Source organism: Maylandia zebra, linkage group LG18, assembly GCF_041146795.1.
Source record: "Maylandia zebra isolate NMK-2024a linkage group LG18, Mzebra_GT3a, whole genome shotgun sequence".
In the NCBI taxonomy this organism is placed as follows: Eukaryota; Metazoa; Chordata; class Actinopteri; order Cichliformes; family Cichlidae; genus Maylandia; species Maylandia zebra.
This window is the reverse complement of record NC_135184.1, coordinates 6,301,475-6,319,197: the sequence shown is the minus strand read 5'-3', so window position 1 is coordinate 6,319,197 and position 17,723 is coordinate 6,301,475. Positions and strand designations below refer to the sequence as shown.

Below are 17,723 nucleotides of genomic sequence, written 5' to 3'. Positions count from 1 at the left end.
TTGTGTTTCTGGGAGCGTGGGGGGCAGTGTGCCATTGGCTGTCTAAAGAGGAACTCAACACGGATCTCACAGAACAAACGAGCATCACCGACCACATTTCTTACTTTTAGGTGTTCATGTGAACCTTAAGCAATTACAAAGATTTGTTAACAATACAGTTTTCCCAAGAAATTGAATCATCTATTAAAACAGATGTAGCATTATGTGTTGCTTAGACAATGATGCATCTCAGTGCTTATTTTGAGGGATTCAGGGCTCCCTGTGTAGTTAGTAAAAACTCCTAATACTGAGGCCTCTGATTGTGTAGCATTTGTAACAATGACTATGACTTAAAAGTGCTGTTTTCTTAGTATTTTTAAATTGACTAAGTTTGGAGGGAGCAAGAATTAATCAGCAATGTGCTCGTTGTAAATGAGAAACAGCTGATGACTTTGATGTTACATGTAGTAAAGACATCATATTGTAGCAGGAAGCTACGACAACTACTACTGAAACGTGAAAGCTGTAATATTTAAGGCTATTTTATGTAACAAAGGAACTGAAAATACATGGAAATAATTGAGCTTCACCACCTGAAACCTAAAAAAAAAGCATTTAAAAACTAAACGGAACTGAACCGAGCACACAGGGCAAACAAAAAACAAGCTGACGCTACCAAACCAGTAGTTAATAAATCTGCCTGATAAATTACTGACCTGTGGCTCCATGTTAAAGCCTGTTTCTGGTTTCTCAGTCTTAACGCTGGAGAGCTTCAGTCCTTCACCAGGTTCTATCTTGATGGCTTTATCCAGGATGCTGTTATCATCCCTGTCCAGGAGATAGCGAAGCAATGCATTGTCCTTCTTTTTGGGGCTCCCTGGCTCCTGTTTTGTGGAGAGTTCACCTAGAGCGGTCATGCTGTCCCCGGAGGCCGACTCTGGACCAATGGGATCTTTTCCGGTTGCTTCAGCTGTTAGTTTGGCCAACTCCACGGGCGAGGTGCTGTTTTGCAGCAACCTGTGAAGAATTTTATGTTTCTCCTTTAAAGAGGTGGAGTGGTTGTTGTGTCCCACCCCACCTACACCACCAAGCTGGTCCTTACAGATCTGGTCATCTCCGAAAGCACCCGTTGGTGAGCAGGGATCAGAGGGCTCCAACTTGGTGGTGAGCAGCTGGAGCAGCTTGGTATGGCCTTTGGTGTTCAGAAGTTGGTTTGGCGCATCACTAAGGTCACCCAGACTCTCCCGGTCACCATCTCTTCCCTCCCCCTGATCACCTTCCTGGTTCTGGGATGTCAAAAGGTCTTGCTCCTGAAAAGTTCCAAATAGGTCAACCTCTAAGCTTATATTGTTCTTGGCTTTTTGGCTACCGGGGTTGGAGCTGTGAAGAGGGCTCTGAAGGCCGACTGGTTTTCTGTCAGGGGACTCTGGGTGCTGTCCTTCACTGAGTCCCTGGGAAATCCTGTGGCCCTGGCTGAGAGCCTGCAGTGCGCTAAGAGAGTTAAACCCTTGGTTGGTTCCTGTGCTGCTGCACACAGGGGCTGGCGATCGGAGGCTGGCTGCAGGAGAGAAAGAGCCAGGGGGGTGCTGGGGGAGATGCGGACTACTACAGCTGCTGCTGCTAGCTGGCATGCTGGGGCTCTGGCGATGACGAGGAGACAACATGGCACCTTGGGCCCCTGAGGTGATACTGGGGCTTCCCAAGGCTAAAGGGCTGCCCAGCTTTTGTGCATGGCTATTTCCCTGAGGCGTAGGCGCTCGCCCTGACATAGCTCCATAACCACGTCCAAGGTTGCCAGAGGCTGTGGCAGCGTAGTGTGTGTTGCTGGTGACACTGGCGTCAGGGGAAGGAGAAGACACACTCATACTGGTTGGGGTCATTGGTTTGGCCATAGCCTGACTGGCAGATGTGTCTGCAGTCATGCTGCCATTTTCCCTGGATGAAAAATAAGACAGTCAAGAATGAGACCTATTCAGTTATGTGCTGTCAGTATGTAGATATGCAGACTCAGTGTGTATGCTGAGCTGATAAAGCTTGACAAAACATAAGGGATAAAACCTACAAGCCACATGTCACACAGTTATACATAAAAGAGATGAAAATAAAGATTTAACGTGAAGCAGGCTCTATTATAATGATATAAACGTCCAAATAAAATTCTAGTATACCACCTACGGTTATTGTGTGCAATCCATCATCCCTGAAAGATTCCACTGACCAACACTTTCTAGTGACCAGTGTCTTTTGAATTTTGCACAATGTGTTTGCATTCAAATATAGACCCCTTCCTTCCTGCTGCATGTATTTTTCTTTTTGGAGTGTCATCTTGGGGAGAACTGTTTTCTCGAATGGCTGAAAAGGAAGTCGGTGTGTTGGTGCCTTAGTATCCTGCACCTTGCCCTTTTTCATGTTAAACATTTGCCTGGTGAAGACGTAGTAGAGTTGATATGCTTTTTCTTGAATCACACTCAAATACAGCTTTTGCAGATGAAAAAAAATTATATTATTGTATCTTCAAAGATGCCCATTCAATCACATCTTATCCAGTTAGATTTGTCAGTGGTGATGGTATAAACAGAAAGGCAATGAACTTTGATTCTGAGTTTCAGAGCCTACAGACTGAGGCATCAGTCTTTTAGTCCAAAGTCCAAAACATTCTGGAATAAGTGATAACGATGTCACATGTAAGGATTAAGTAGAGTACACCATAAAGTAAAACAACCAGAGCAGGTCTGCGAGTATACACAAGTGAGAAAACATCATAGTAACAAGGGACAGAGGGAGTAACTGTAACAGAGGGAGACTTTCAAACATCAATCAGCTTCAGCTCCACCAAACACACAAAGCTCTCATTGTGCTGAATTCTAGTGCAATAATTTTCAATGTGAAACTTGTGGAAGTAAAAAGGGCAAGTTCTCGCCATTGATCCACAAACACTCTGGGTAACAGTCCTGGCATTGTTTTCTGACCACTGTCCAAACCCAGACTTTGAGCATTCGTATCAGCACTTGGATGTTGGTAGAGTCGCAATCCTTCCCTGTGGAGGGAAGGAGGAATGAGGGCACTGTGGACTGGACTGGCTGGTAGTTCTTGTGTGACTTTTGGCTTTAACATACGATGACAACTCTGTATAAGGGACTCTCTGTTTACAATGCAAACTACAGAACCAAATGAGGAAGAAAATGGCCAAAATTGTTAGGGAATGTAAAAAAAACACAAAAGTACATCTTTTTCTTTAACTAAAATAAGTATGTCGCTTTTTCTGAATGGATGAAGGCAATTTGGGGAAAGAATTTGGTTTGAATAAGGAAGAGAGAAACTTGGCACTTGGATGGAGTTAAGTGGCAGCTGCAAGGGTGATCAGAAGATTCATAAACAAGAAATCATATGACTTATGACTGTTGGATAACACCTCCCACCCACTCCATGACATGCTGGTCAGTCACAGGAGCACGTTCAGTGAGAGACTGAGATTACCGAAAAGCACCACTGAACGACACAGGAAATCATTCCTGCCTGTGGCCATCTCCCTGTACAACGCATCCACTTAACACACTGTTTGCTGCTACAACTACACATGTTTCTTTTCCAACTATTTATTTATGAGTGACTTATGTATGTATGTATGTATATATATGTATATATTGTACTATTCTTAGTTAGCGTATTGTCTGTCTTGTCTTAATGTTGGTTTAAAATGGAGCACTGTAACAAAAAATAATTTCCCCCAGGGATCAATAAAGTATTCTGATTCTGATTCTGATTAACTCCTCAAATCTAAAGGTTTTCTATGACTGGAGGACAGATATGAAGCTTAATCTGGAAAGACACTCCCATTCTTGATTTTAGCATTTTGGGTGCCACCATCAGACCTTTTTGGACAAAAAGGTGGAATATCAGCAAGTCTGGTTGCTGGTGTTATCTGTGCAGCACAGATACAGATGTTAAGTAACACATTAATGAAATACAAGAATTCCACTCACCAAAAGAAGAAATGACATACTTGGACAGGACTTTTTAATCTTTAAACCAGCAGAGAGCCAAGCTAACTGCTTTAAAATCCTTTGAAGGGCACTTTTGAGGCCCCAGCAGGCCCATTGTTGTTTGCTGTGTGAGTATACTGTGTTGCTCTCTTCTCTGTCTTAGGTAACGCCTATCTCTCTGCGGAGCCAGTGAGTAGCACTCAGCAATCAGGCCTGGGAGTACTTAAGCTGGGGAAGATGAGCTTTTCAGGGCAGAGTCCTTTGTCTCTGCAGCATTTGAGTGGTGTGCACAATGCACAGGCACAAACAGAGCAGGTCAAACAAGAGGTCTGGTTCAGAGATTTAATTTGCGGAGATGGAGCCACATGGTTAATGATACAAATTTTAAACCTACAATTTAAACAGGTGATTTATTTTTTAAATGGTCATGCTCCTATATTTGTTATGAAAGAGGAAATTAGCTATAGAGACCAAAAGTAATTTATGTACCAGATGTACCAATCAAGTATATTTCTGCTGTAAATTAGGCTTTTAAGTAGTCATTTGAACAACTTATGTTGTTCAAATGACTAGTCTTATGTGTGTGACATAATTGTCACTTGTTCTGACCATATATTTTTACAATTGGTTGTAGTTACACATTTACTACAACTTGTCAATGTTTTTTTGTTGGAATTAGAACAAGATAAACCTTAGCGCTAAACCTTACATTGATTGTCTTAAATCTAAAAGAAATATTTCATGGCAAGAAACTAAAAATCTTTTGTGTGAAAAATGCAACATATCTTCTTTTCAGCAAACAAAAATAATTTAATGAAACATAAAGGGCACTGGGTCTCGTGTAGTGAAGACAAAGGAAAGAAAGAGTGAGTGGTACCTCTGCAGGACATGGAGGGACATGTATAGCTGTGGTTCATTTGTTGCTGAAGATCGGACCAGTTTGCTCTTAGTGTGTGCTGAGACGATGGTGCCGTCAGCCAGGGAGAATCGGTAAAGAGGGCTGAGCGCATGGCTGTTTCTCAACACTGGAAGGGAACCAACAAAAAAAAAAATCAGGTTTCATCATTATATGAATGATAAATACTGAGTATAACTGGTAGAGGGAAATAATTTCTGGTAGCAGAGGTAACAAAAAAAATACAGAAAAGCGTAGCTGTTGTGGAGTGGCGGTGCAGTGGTTAGTAGAATTACCAAAAAAAGTCCTGGGTTCAAATCCAGACTGGGGCCTTTTTGTGTTGTTATTTGTGTGTCTGAAGACGTGCATGGGTCAGGCTATTTGGCGATTCCAAATTGTAGGTGTGAGTGTTAATGGTTGTCTATCTGTATGTTTAGTCCTGTGACTAATCCTGCTGGCAGTTTAAAGCACCACTGGAACCCAAAATTGGATAAGTACAAATAGACCAATAGTTATCATTGTTGGATATTTATGATAATAAAATGTACCTTTGGCAGAAAATGTTATTTCCTAAGATTTAAACACAGACAACTCAAACTTTCTATTAAGTAAAATGAACATGTCCTTGCTTAAAATGACTAATTTATGAACTATGAAGACCATTTTCCGTTGCTTATCCCCACTTACAACCTGGAGCTGTATAAGTGGAAGGAAGCAGATGGATGAATGTGAAGAAAACTGTTTTACCCTCTTGATGGTGCTTTTTGGCGAAGGACATTTCCCCTTCATTCTGCAGGTGGAACCTCTGAATGCACCGTCGAACCAGGTCCTCCCAGCCTGGCTTCATGGATGCCCGCAGCTGACTAGTATCCAGTGACGTGATCTTACCTGAATCGGTAAAATATGACATTGATATTTGCAGATTACTAGTCATGTTTTAGAATATGCATCAAAATACATATAGACCCAAAGATGGAACCGCAACATCTGTGGATTTCACAGATGCAGCCAAAATATTCTGTCTGCTCTTATTTTCTTCCAATAGAAATTATTTCATCATTTGCTACCTAAAATTTGCTTTTAGAAGCTATCAAAATTTTTGGTGGTGGTCAGATTCCACACCAGCACAGCAATGGTGAAAGCCATGTCTTTGAGTAGGACAGTAGCATCATTTCCAGGCTGACTTGAAGCTGTTTCAGATACTAACAACATATTCTTATTGTATTTTATGCTGGCAAGCTACCACAGATCATACAGCATATTAACCCAGGACCTAGCCCTGCGGATGTACCTTGAAGATCCTGGCGTGTGGTGAAGCTCTCATATGTGGGCATCACAGGTCTCTCTTTGACAGGGGCTCTTCTTGCCACACAGATGAGACATGACTGGAAATCTGCAAAATTGAAAAATAAACAGGTTACATTATAGAATAAGTCCTGCTTCTAATGCAACAGGGACTGCGAATGAAAGGCTCTTATAGCTTTAGTAACCTTCGATAGTGAAGCACCGCAAAATATAATGTAGTCAATACAGCGTCGGTGAATGTGTGAAAAACTGAATGTTATAAACATCTAAAAACTGGAATGTGTTAAACTGTACAGGTGTATGTAATAGTGTGACTCCCAGGTGTATCTTCATCCCCTCGGCTGGGGCATCATACCTCCTACCCACATCATTCTACCAGCCTAGATCGAATACTAAAGCAGCTTCAGCTTTACTCTCAGCAGTTTTGTTAACCCTGTCTGTTCCACAACCTTAACATCAAACACACCCACAGCTTCACCTCAGCACTGAAATCAAACAGGACAACTGTGACCTCACCCCCGACATTGATGTCAGCACTAGTCTCAGTCAGAGTCAATCTACACATCAACCTAAATCTCAACCTGCAGCCTTCACTCCGTCCACCAGATATCCTCCTCTTGACGTGGGAGACACTGGCACAATATCTGGTTGTCAGACATCTAAAATTAGATTGGCAGACAGATTCTTTTCCCTAATGTGCATGTGTGTGTGATTAGATTAGATGGGAAGATGACAAAGTGCCACACACTAATTAGTCTCTTCCAGTGGATGGGAGGGAAAATAGAGAGAAGTGATGATGGAAGGAGGACAGGACACAAGAGACTGGGAGACCCAGGATGGTAAGAGTGATAGGAAAGTGACAGAAAGTCAAGACACAGACTGGGTGGTGGAGAAAAAAAAAAAAGGAAATGACAGTGTAAAAGAAGTGCACACAAGTGAAAGGGCCAAAGTCACTCTACTACATGGTGAGAAATAACAAAAAACGGGACCAAATCAGCAGAGACAGAAGAAGACATAAAGACGGGGACTGCAAATAGGAAGCGAGGAATAAAGGCATGACAGAGTGAAGATGGAAAATGAGCGGGTGAATCTGAGAAAATAAAAGAAGAAAAATAAAAGGACAGAAAAGAGTGACAAAAAACACAAGTATACTGGCATAAGGAGAGACAATACCTTCCCCCTCTTCTCTGATTGACTTGGGTTCAGAGACAGCAAAACACTGCATGGTCTCATACTTCTGCTGCGCCGCCTCCTGCTGATCCGAGGTCAGCCGGGCTTCACCGTCAGCATGAGGGTTGATCAACATGCGACAGTTAAAGGTGTGGCTGTTCCTGTTGGACGAATCGCGATGATTGACTGAGAGACAGGGAGAGATGCCAAAACAAAGAGGAGACATCGTGAGCATGTTAAATTTCCAACATAAACACTGCAGCATCAAACAAATTCGATATAAGATAAAAAAGCTACAAGAAAAGCTCATTTCACAAAACAGTAAATGCTCCCAACAGTAAGCTACTAGCCACAACCCATTACAAAACATGAAAAATGATCTAAACCAATCACTTTTTCTGCTTTCTATCAACATGGCCGAGTTGTAAGATAAAAAGAAAGTGAAGATTCTCTCAGTGCTGCCAAAGTCAATAACTTTCTCACCCAGGCTCTTGGGCAGGAGGTTCTTGATGAACTCGGTGTGATCTCCAACATGCAGCACGCTGTAGACGCTGGTGTTCATCAGCTCCTCCTGCTGGTAGCGCAAATACTGGCTGACATTCTCCGACACAAACACTATGTTGCCTTCCATGTTGACAACAAAGAAGAAGCCGTCCAGGGCCTGAAGGTGGATGTGAAGACAGGATGAAAGAGAGAGAATAGAGAGCCAACAGAAAACATGAAGGGGAAGAAAGGGAAAATGGGAAGAAGACAAATTGGGAGAGACTCACGTTACTCAGTTAAAGTTTAGATGGATATCTACTACAAATAAATGCTAATATTCTCAAATACCGAGCATGATTCGAGGCACCGCAGCACATCCCAGTGACCGCCGTGTGATTTTCTGTGTATTTTTTCTTTCATTTTCCACCTTAATGCACAGACTGTGATTTTTTTCCTTTAGCACACCCATGTTTACACAAAGGTATCCTGACACCGGTGCAGAATAGAATATAATGGAAAAAAGATGTTGCTTGAATTCTGTTTATCTTACAGACTCCAGGCCGACACCTCGGTGCGCGTTGCTGCTGGTGAACGCTATATATAGCCTGTGTGTATGTGTGGTCAGGCTCCGCCCCTCCTTTTCTAATCTGGCTTTTCACAAAGGTATTTATACCTCACCGGGTCCCATGTTATACGTCGCCACATACCCGTGCATACACACACTCACACTCAAGTAGGTTGGATGACTGCATTAGAGTTTGTCACAGAAACTCTTATCACTCTGTGTCGCTGCAGGAAGATGCTCTAAATTGTCAACATACATGAAATATTTGCAGCCATAATGAGGTCAGATCTCCTTTTTTAGCATTGGCATTTTTGCCCTATTTCAACTGCTGTGACGATAGCATCAGAAACCAGTGAGAAGCTCTCATAATCATTGTCACAGTACATAAATTTATGAAGCACTAGATTAGTGAATTGAAACTATTCACTTGTCCTCAGTTTTGGCAGCAGCAGCAAAAGCAGTAATCCTTTTTGGTTTTACCATCGTGCCTACAAATAGCTTGTTTTGATTATTACTGATATGACTGTCATTTTTTCCCCCAACACATGTATTGTAGCCACAAACTGTTGGTTGAACCCACCTCCAGCATCATGGGCCCAAGAGTGTCTTTATCAATAACACCTTGGCCTGTGGACGAGACGTCTGCTTGCTGCACCTCCTCTGCATCGGCCACCGGAGCCTTTTCTGTAACAGACATGACAAAATTTCATCTTCGAGTCAAGAAAGATCTTCTTGTTCAATGGTTTCAACGCAAGGCTGTAACGACTTGAGATTTGCACTCCTCGATGTTACTGTGGGCAAAAAATCCGTAGAAAATCATAGTTATCTTTAGTATACACTTACTGTGACACACCTAATCAATATTAAAAGTATTGATAAGGTAATAACAATAATAAAAATAGCCTACATTCCTTTACCATCCAACAGGGAACAGATCAAGAAAAAAACTGCACGAAACATTTGAAGTTATTTAATGAAGGCATGACTCATTGATGATGGAGCATGTCAGCAGCATCAAAAGGAAAGCTTGTTTCCAATGAACCAGCTCACTGTATGTGTATCAGAGAAATATGCTCATTTTCTTGGAAAACTATCTTGTCAGACCGAAGCTTTCACTGTAGCTCTCCCTCTTAGTGGGTATTTTATTTTCACAGAAAACACTGACAGTATTGTTTTTGTGATGATGAAGCCTTCAGGCAAACACACACCCACTCAGAGACTGTTTTTTTATGTACACCAAGACCTTTCACACATTACATTCTTTGGCTAGTCCTTACTCTAACCTTGTGCTTATATAAACTCTAAACCAATCTTCCAGCAGCACGATCCTGTGTAGGTTTCAGTGGTGGGGATGTCACGGGCAGCAGGTATCACTACTCTAATGCCTTCTACATTTTACACTTTCGTAGCCATACTAGAGGCCAGTCTCCACTCTCCTCCCTGGTTGTACCACTGGACTGTTAAGCCTCCCATGGCCCCATTAGACCACATAGCTGACATTCCTGTTGTGGGACCGGAGCTGTACAGAGTCATCAGCCTTAAACCCTGTCACAGAGAGCCTGGGGTGGCTCTGCAGTGCACGTTGGAGGGTATTACAATAATACTCAGCATTTTTTTAAAATCAATAAATATGTTACACTCCAGTTGACACGATCAATTTATGCACTCAGGTTTGGACCCCAAAGCCCCAATTTGCACGAAGAAGCAAAAGAGTTATTCTGCATACCACTGCCTATAAATTAAGCTTACATAATCAAAATAACTTTCAAGCTAAACATCACAGCAAAAACACTCAATACTAGCAGTCAAACTTGCATATTAACAGCTGTGTACTATACATAATGCAGTATGCAGTATTGACGAACGCACAGCTCATTAGATCTAAACAGCTTTATTCAAGCCAACACCTTAAGCAGCAGTTTGAATAATGAGACAACTTCAGCTAAACAAAGCAGGGTGGGGAAAAATCCATCTCCCATCAAGTGGGTGAGATTCCATTTTTCTAAATGAATATAAAATGTCTAATATATGGTTATATACGTTTTACATTAAACAAAGCAGGCTGCAAAAATGTGTCAGAATAGAAAAGAACAGTTTTCTTTATGGAGAGCCATGTATTAAATGCAGAATTTCCAAATATCTTGTTGGACAACGGATGATGATTACACCCTTTTCATTGCTAGTTAACACTCTTTAAAACAAACCCATCCTCTGCACTGGCTTATTTAGCTTAGGAAGCTGAGATTTGAAATAATTAACTGGTTAATTGAGTAACAGACAGGAAATTAAGTGCCAACACAACTGATTGCTTACAGTAAGTCATTACTAAACATAGAGATGGATGTCACCCGCTGGTTAGTGAAATCCCCTTTGTGGAGCCTTAAGCAGAGCGTTGTTTTTTTTTTTTATCACTGGTGTTTTTGCATTTGAGTGAGAACCAAGGACACGGCACACTCATATGGTAGTGCACGCTCACTACACAAATACTCATCATCTAGAATTTTACCCTGCAGTAAGTGTAAATATGAGCTGTGAGCCAAAGAGCATAAACACACACCTTGTCGCCTGACTATCATGAATGGGTACGTACAATGCTATTTTCTCACCTGTTTGTTTCTGTGAGCTTTCCATCAGGTGACATGTGACATGTTTTTTTGTCTGAATTCATAACTTTTGTGTGAAATCGACCTCAGCAGGTCAAAAAGATGCAGACAATAGTGGCTCTCTGAAGTTGACCAGGCAGCTGTGTGTATTATCTGTTTGTATGTGTGTGTGCGTGTGTGTGCTTATTCAGCTGTTGTTTTCAAATGCAAACTGCGCCATGACACATGGACACCAAGTGGCTGACCACAGGAACTAAAAGAGAAGAGGGGCCATGAGAAAATGAGTGATGAAGCCAGCAAAGATAAGAGATAAAGATATGGGCAAGAGAGACAAATGGAAGTACAGAGATAAGACAGAGGCTGTGTAGGAGACATGAAAGATACAACAGGTTAACAGAAAGAGGAAAGGAAAATATAGAAAATAACAGAAGAATAAAAGAGTGTATAAAACAAGACAAACAAAGAAGAAAGAAGAAAATACAAGGAAGAAAAAAGGATAAAAAAGAACAGAAATGAAAGGACAAACACATGAAAAAGAAGATAAAAGGATGAGGAAAAAGAGTGGGTAAAGCAAGCTCGGGAGGGAAAGAAAAGAGGAGAAAGACGAGGATAAGGAAGGATAAAATTACATCAAGGTTGAAAGAGTGAATAAACAAAAGGGAGAAAAGAAGAGAAGAAAAACATGAAGAAAATGACTGAAAGGAATTAAAGTAGACTGAGGAAGGGTAAAAAAGGAGATAAGGACATAAAAGAATTAAAAAGGAAAGGAAAGGAAAGCAAAGGAAAAGAAAGAACCTGGTAGGATGAAGAAATGAGGGAAGAAGTGATGATGAAAAATGTGGCGTTAAAGTGAAATGACACTGTAAAAAGGGGGACTCGTGTTTTAAAAAAGCAACGGGTGAAGACTGAGATGTGATGAGAAAAGTTGGGAGATAAAGGAAGAGGGCTAAAGGGAAGACGTGCAGGAGCTGAGGAAATCGTGAGACTGTGATGAAGGCAGGTCTGCCCGCTTTCCTCTGAAGACTCACATCATGTTGGTCAGTGTTACATAACAGCCCTGCCTCTGTCTGTCTGTCTCACCATCATCACACACACACATTGTCATTATTGAGTCTGTGTTTACACTCACATTTCCTCTCTCCGCATCGGTCTGTCGAGTCTACTGCAGGTCCTAGAAGATGGGGACTTACATGCAGGACGGAGCCAGAGTTTTTGTTTTTCAAGACTTAGGTGTTAAAGTTATGCTAAAAGACAGTTTTGTGCTGACAGTTGTCATTAGTGTGGTTTCCTTTTGTACAGTTAAACACGTAAGAAGAGCAGAAAGCCATTTCAATAATTACATGTTCAGTTTATGTGCTTGCAGCACTTAAGTTGTTACAGACTTAATATTATTTATGCTTCTTCGCTTCCAATGTCAACGCTTTCCTCAGGCAATTGTTCCATGTTTGTGACTGTGAAAACATGAATAGACTCTCTTTGATTATGAAACTGTCATCTGAGAGTTTGATCTTCCTTGAACTTCCTGCTTTCGTTAGAAGGTGAAATTTTCTCAACTTATCTGGACTCATTAAAATAGATTGCTGAACAGATTCTCTCTTAGGCACTTCCAGGCACTGGTTTTCACCAAAAGGAGTAGTTGTTATTCTTAAAACATTTATTATTACACTTGTATAATACAATTTCTGCTAACATGGTCTTTTTCATAACTGTCCTCATCATATTCTTCTTCAGGGCTTCTATCAGTAGTCTCTAAAGTAACTCCTACCAAGTCAGGGAGTTTTTTTGGGGATGTTAGGAGTTCGTTTTTTTTAATGTGTATAAACTGGAGTCGTAATTAAGGCAGATGAAACTATTCAGCACGTGTGCGAGTTAACTTTGAGGTTAACTGTGATTTGGTACTTTTCTTCACAACAGGAACATCTTTTGCTAGAAATTCTCCATCGATTGTAGTGTTGTACTTACTTTGGAGATATTGTGACTTTTTGTAAATTTCTGTAATTGTAAAACTGGTTAACGACCAAAAAGATAAAAACGGAAATGCTGACAAGTCAAAAAACGAGTGTGTGGCTTTGCTTGCCCTTGTTAATGAGCTGTTCATCATGACTCAGCTAGCTATCGGCTTTTCTTGCCTTCAGTCATTAATTATAAATGCTAGCAGGCTGGCTTTAGGGATAAACTGTCTATCTGACAGTGGCACTGCCATCTTGACAACCACTGAATGGAACTGTCACAGGAGGATAGATTCTAATGGCTTTGGTAATGGCCAGACTTTCCCCCAGCTCCACCAGCAGTTAGTTTTGACTATTTGACTGTTGTTTGTAATTACGTTGGGGGATCCCCTGCCTTTTCCTCTTATTTGTAAATGTACATTTGAGAAGTTTTACGGACAAACACCCTGAACGCTGGCAAATCAAAAACATCTGGGTGTCTTTGGTTTTCCAAGCACAAGTGCCAAAGCACATTTATTAACATTTAGTTATTATTATTACACAAGAGCATATCCTCACCCTGCTCCTTGATCTGCCTGATCTGCTTCACCGTCTCCTTGAGGATGGCACATTTGTCCGGCTTGACGTTAAGGTCGTCCATGTCGTTGATGTTGGCAAAGATCAGCTCTGCCAGTTCCTCGATGTACTTGTTCTCCTGCTCCCGGTTTCTCCTCTCAGTGCTCCTCTTAGGGCTGGAGGATAAGGAGGGAAATGACGACATCATTGAAAGAAATTAATGAAGTCAAAACCACAATAACTGCAACGGTGCTGCGCTGTATGATAATATAGCTGTGATATAACAGCCGAGGACTTTGCTGCACCGTGCAGTAATCTTACACTGAGTTTCCAAAAATGTTTCTACATATCCGAGAGTTACTCGCGTGCTCTCCATACTGACTACTTCTCTTTTCGGAGACAAAGAGACACTTAGTAAAATTAAGTTCTTAACCTCCGACGCAACATCAGTGTGTCCTCATTATAGTCTGCAGCGTACCATCAAACAACAGTTCATTCAGTCAACTTGTGGTATACAAAGATGCTGCAGCAGCATTTTTCTATAGTGACCCACATTAATCACTCCCTTTTCTTCTTAATGAGCCATAAACTATCATGCCATTTATAACTACTTACTTATTTATTTAATAATGTGTCAAAAATCTAACCAACCAAAATGAGGAGCTATATAATTAATAATCAAGTGTTCTATAAGGAAGTAATAAGGCTTTAGTTCTGATTAATTGTTATTGTCATTTATGTATTACAGTGTATCATGAGGCTGTGTGGTGGATAAAGGTTTTACCTGGGCCCCAGGAGGTCTGACTGACAGTCCTTCCTCTTCAGAGAGTCTCCCCCTCTGGGGGGCTCTGGGGTGTCCCCCCTCCCACTACTCATCTTCAGCAGATATCAGCACCTGGAGGCAGAAAAGCAAACCCGTGCAGATTGTAGTTAGAGTTTGGTGTTTAGCGTGCTTATTGTTACATATAAAATTGGTAAATAATGCGTACATATAGCCCTCTGGAGTGTACAGGTGGATGCTGGGGTTATTGAGGAATTGAAGAAGACTGGGATGAGAATTTAGACCGAGTATGCTCTCCATATGACACGAGGAATGTGAGACACGTTATGAGTGCATGTAGTGGTGCAGATGGAGCTGCCTGCCTGGAGAACTGTGGCTTGAAGGCTTAACTTCATTTAAAATCACCATAAAATAAAACATAAGTTACATGTTTTGGCATAAACAGCAACTATCAAATATAAAGGTACAACAGTATAATAACCACGGACTTGTTTAAGCAATACAAAGGTAGATCAGTTACTGGAGCTGCCTGTCATAATATTTAAATTCTCACAGCAAGAGTACAAGCCTGAAAACTATAGAGTCCTTTGGACATTTATGTGTTCATGATTTCAAACGTATCCAAAGTGTTTACAGTAAATCTCAATAAACAAAGACATAACCTCGATGCGCCAGATTGAAGCAGCACAAGTGCAGCTGAACACCGTGGACACTAAATCCTTAAAAACTGACGGTGAAGAGTGCTCGTCTCACTCCTTGATGAACTTCACTTCATTATTTATAGGCAAAAGTTAATGCGCTGAAGATGTACACACACTGCATTTTGTATAATGAGGGAGTGCGCTCGTGACTCCCGAACACAATGTGCTATTGTAAAGTGCCCGCAGGCAATGTGGGAGGCCCAGTGGGAATACAGTAGGTGTCAATAATTACTTCAGTTAGAAACAGCTAATTCATGTAGGCATTCACTGTTCTTACATGAACATTTATGGTGTTTGAGTCAAAGGCATTCAGTAGCAGTCATAATGACGACAGCCAAGTTGTTTAAAGAATATTTTTGTCATCTTGAAAGAATTGGGTAAGACCGAAAAGAAGCAAAGTATAGACAGGTGGAAAGGCATTTAAATTAAACACTTCTTGGCAGGGAAAGTTACACCATATGGTCACCTCATGTGGCTAGACCTACAAAACACTGCTTACAAAACCCTTGTTGGTCTAACATGGTCAACTCTCTGATTTCTCCCTCAGTTTTACTTTAAATTACTCAAATTGCAGATGTGTGTTATGGTAGCTGTTTGGCGCTTAGTTCTGTTTTCCAAGAAACGGTTAAAAATTGCTTCAGGTTCAGGCCTTTCAAAGGACTGGCGTGTCCTTTTTTGTTAATATAACACAGGTTTGGAGTTGAGGTAATAAAAAGGACATACTGATTACAAATTGACAGAATAGATGTGACAAACATCTGTTATCTTTAACAATCATTTGCAGATGAGACAGACTCCAACAGTTACAAGCAGGAGCAGAGGCAGTGTCTGTTAGGACAGTCGGGCTTTAAGGCCTTTCAACGGGCCAGCCCATCACCTGACTATTACATAACAGGCCGTCAGAGGGGCTGATACTGTGCAGATAAAGGCAGGATAGAGGGATAAAGGAAAGAAAAACAGCAGGGAGGGAGATGGAGAGTAAAGAGAGACAAAAAGAAAGAAACCTATAAAGGAAGAAATAAATAAGAGCCTGCAGAAACATTTTCTCACACAGCCTTCAAGCTGGCAAGTGTAAGTGTTGCAGAATAATACAAGTGGAAATGTATGGGGTAACAGGAGGAAGAAAATAGGAGGAGGAGCATCTGCTGTTCTGAATTAGCAGGCTTGAGGAAGGAGGAAAATATATCCCTATTACACCAAGAGAGCAGAAAATTATCAATAATGTGATTTAAAAAAAAAAAAAAAAAAGTAATTAAAAAAAAAAAAATCAGACAGTCAGTTTTTGCCAAGTGGTGTCTTTGGCTGTGGATGTGGTGATAGTTCCCACAATGCAAAGAGAGCCCTTGTTAATGAGCTGTTATCATTGTGATTCAGCTAGCTATCAACTTTTCGTGCCATCAGCCAATTTTTAGAAAAGCTAGCAGGCTGGCTTTAGGAATAAAATGTCTGTCTGACAGTGGCACTGCCATCTTGACAACCACTGATTGAATTTGTCTCAAAAGGACTGATTATAATGACTTTGTTTATGGCCAGACTTTCCCTCCAGCTACACCAGCAGTTCCTTTGAACCGTTCAACTTCTGTTTTGTAATTACTTTGTAATTACTCTTCCATCTACTACTACCAACATGCTAGACTACATATAGCATTGTACCTGCTAAATATCAGTGTGCTAGCAATGTGACCATTCGACTGTCCTGTTATTAGGCTACAAGCACCACCAGAGCTGTGGATCCTTAGCCGTCCTATGATTTGTATAAATGTGGAGGAAGAAACACACATATACACTGCAAAGTTATTAAAAATAGAACGACATTAACGTCCCTACTGTAGGTTACATGATGACACTTAATGGTGGGTGATGGTTGCTGATTGATGACTAGAATATAATTAAAAGAGCAGGTCCACGTGAAATACAGAAGATTTCAGCAGTGATGAGGGTCATGGTGAGAGACAAACATCTCTGTCCACTTGGCCACCGTAATTACCCTTTCTAATGCCTTCCCATACACAGGCATTAGACTGAGAACACGCGTCATGTCTGGTAGCCAGTAAGTTAAAAATATAACTTAGACTACTTTTTTTGGTCAGGTCAACCATGAGAAAGCAAACAGTCTAATAAACAAAACAGGAATTTGAAATTTTGTGCTGCCTTCTGAGTCAAAGCAGCTTTTTGATATCTTTTCTGAACATGAAGCAGTTCAAAGAAAATCTATTACCCATTTTGGCTCCTGCTGACTTACATCATTAAATTATTGAATTGGGGGTCAACAACTTTGTTTTTTTTTTGCTTTCGTTGCATCTGTCGTTTGATGGAAGATAGTTTATTAGCTCTCTATAGTATCAATGGCATCTTTGTTCCCTTTTCAGCGTTATAGGTCTTCATTTTCAACTCACTTTCATTTATATAAAGCCAAATTACAATAGTCACCTCAAAAAACCCACCAATCAGATCACCCCCTATTAGCCAGCACTTGGCGACAGTGGGAGGGGGAAGGAAGAACTCCCTTTTAACAGGGAGAACCTGCAGCAGAACCAGGCTCTGGGAGTGGCAGACATCTGCCATGGCCAGATGGAACCAGAGATTAATAATACCTGATGAATAAATACTCTGTGGTTTATAAACTCAGAGTGAAAAAAGGTGAGCGAAGCAGAAACACACAGTGCATCATGGGAAGCCCCCAGGAGCCCAGGCCTATTGCAGAAAACCTAAGGGAAGATTCCAGGTGACGTGATCTAGCCCTAACTACAAAAA

At 41.1% G+C, this 17,723-nt stretch overlaps 1 protein-coding gene across 4 annotated transcripts in view; it reads right to left on the bottom strand.

Annotated features, from left to right (window-relative positions):
* LOC101483328 (nuclear receptor coactivator 2) overlaps positions 1 to 17,723 on the bottom strand; it is a 54,910-nt gene that overhangs the window by 13,992 nt on the left and 23,195 nt on the right. For all 4 annotated transcript variants that reach the window (XM_004565516.5, XM_004565518.5, XM_004565519.4 and 1 more), the window contains 9 exons: positions 14,272 to 14,382; positions 13,491 to 13,663; positions 8,961 to 9,064; positions 7,816 to 7,993; positions 7,336 to 7,518; positions 6,149 to 6,250; positions 5,605 to 5,745; positions 4,840 to 4,987; positions 696 to 1,914 (listed from right to left, as the gene is read on the bottom strand). In XM_004565516.5, the coding sequence (XP_004565573.1) occupies positions 696 to 1,914; positions 4,840 to 4,987; positions 5,605 to 5,745; positions 6,149 to 6,250; positions 7,336 to 7,518; positions 7,816 to 7,993; positions 8,961 to 9,064; positions 13,491 to 13,663; positions 14,272 to 14,363 (2,340 nt within the window). In that variant the 5' untranslated portion in view covers positions 14,364 to 14,382. The remainder of the gene's footprint in view (positions 1 to 695; positions 1,915 to 4,839; positions 4,988 to 5,604; positions 5,746 to 6,148; positions 6,251 to 7,335; positions 7,519 to 7,815; positions 7,994 to 8,960; positions 9,065 to 13,490; positions 13,664 to 14,271; positions 14,383 to 17,723) is intronic.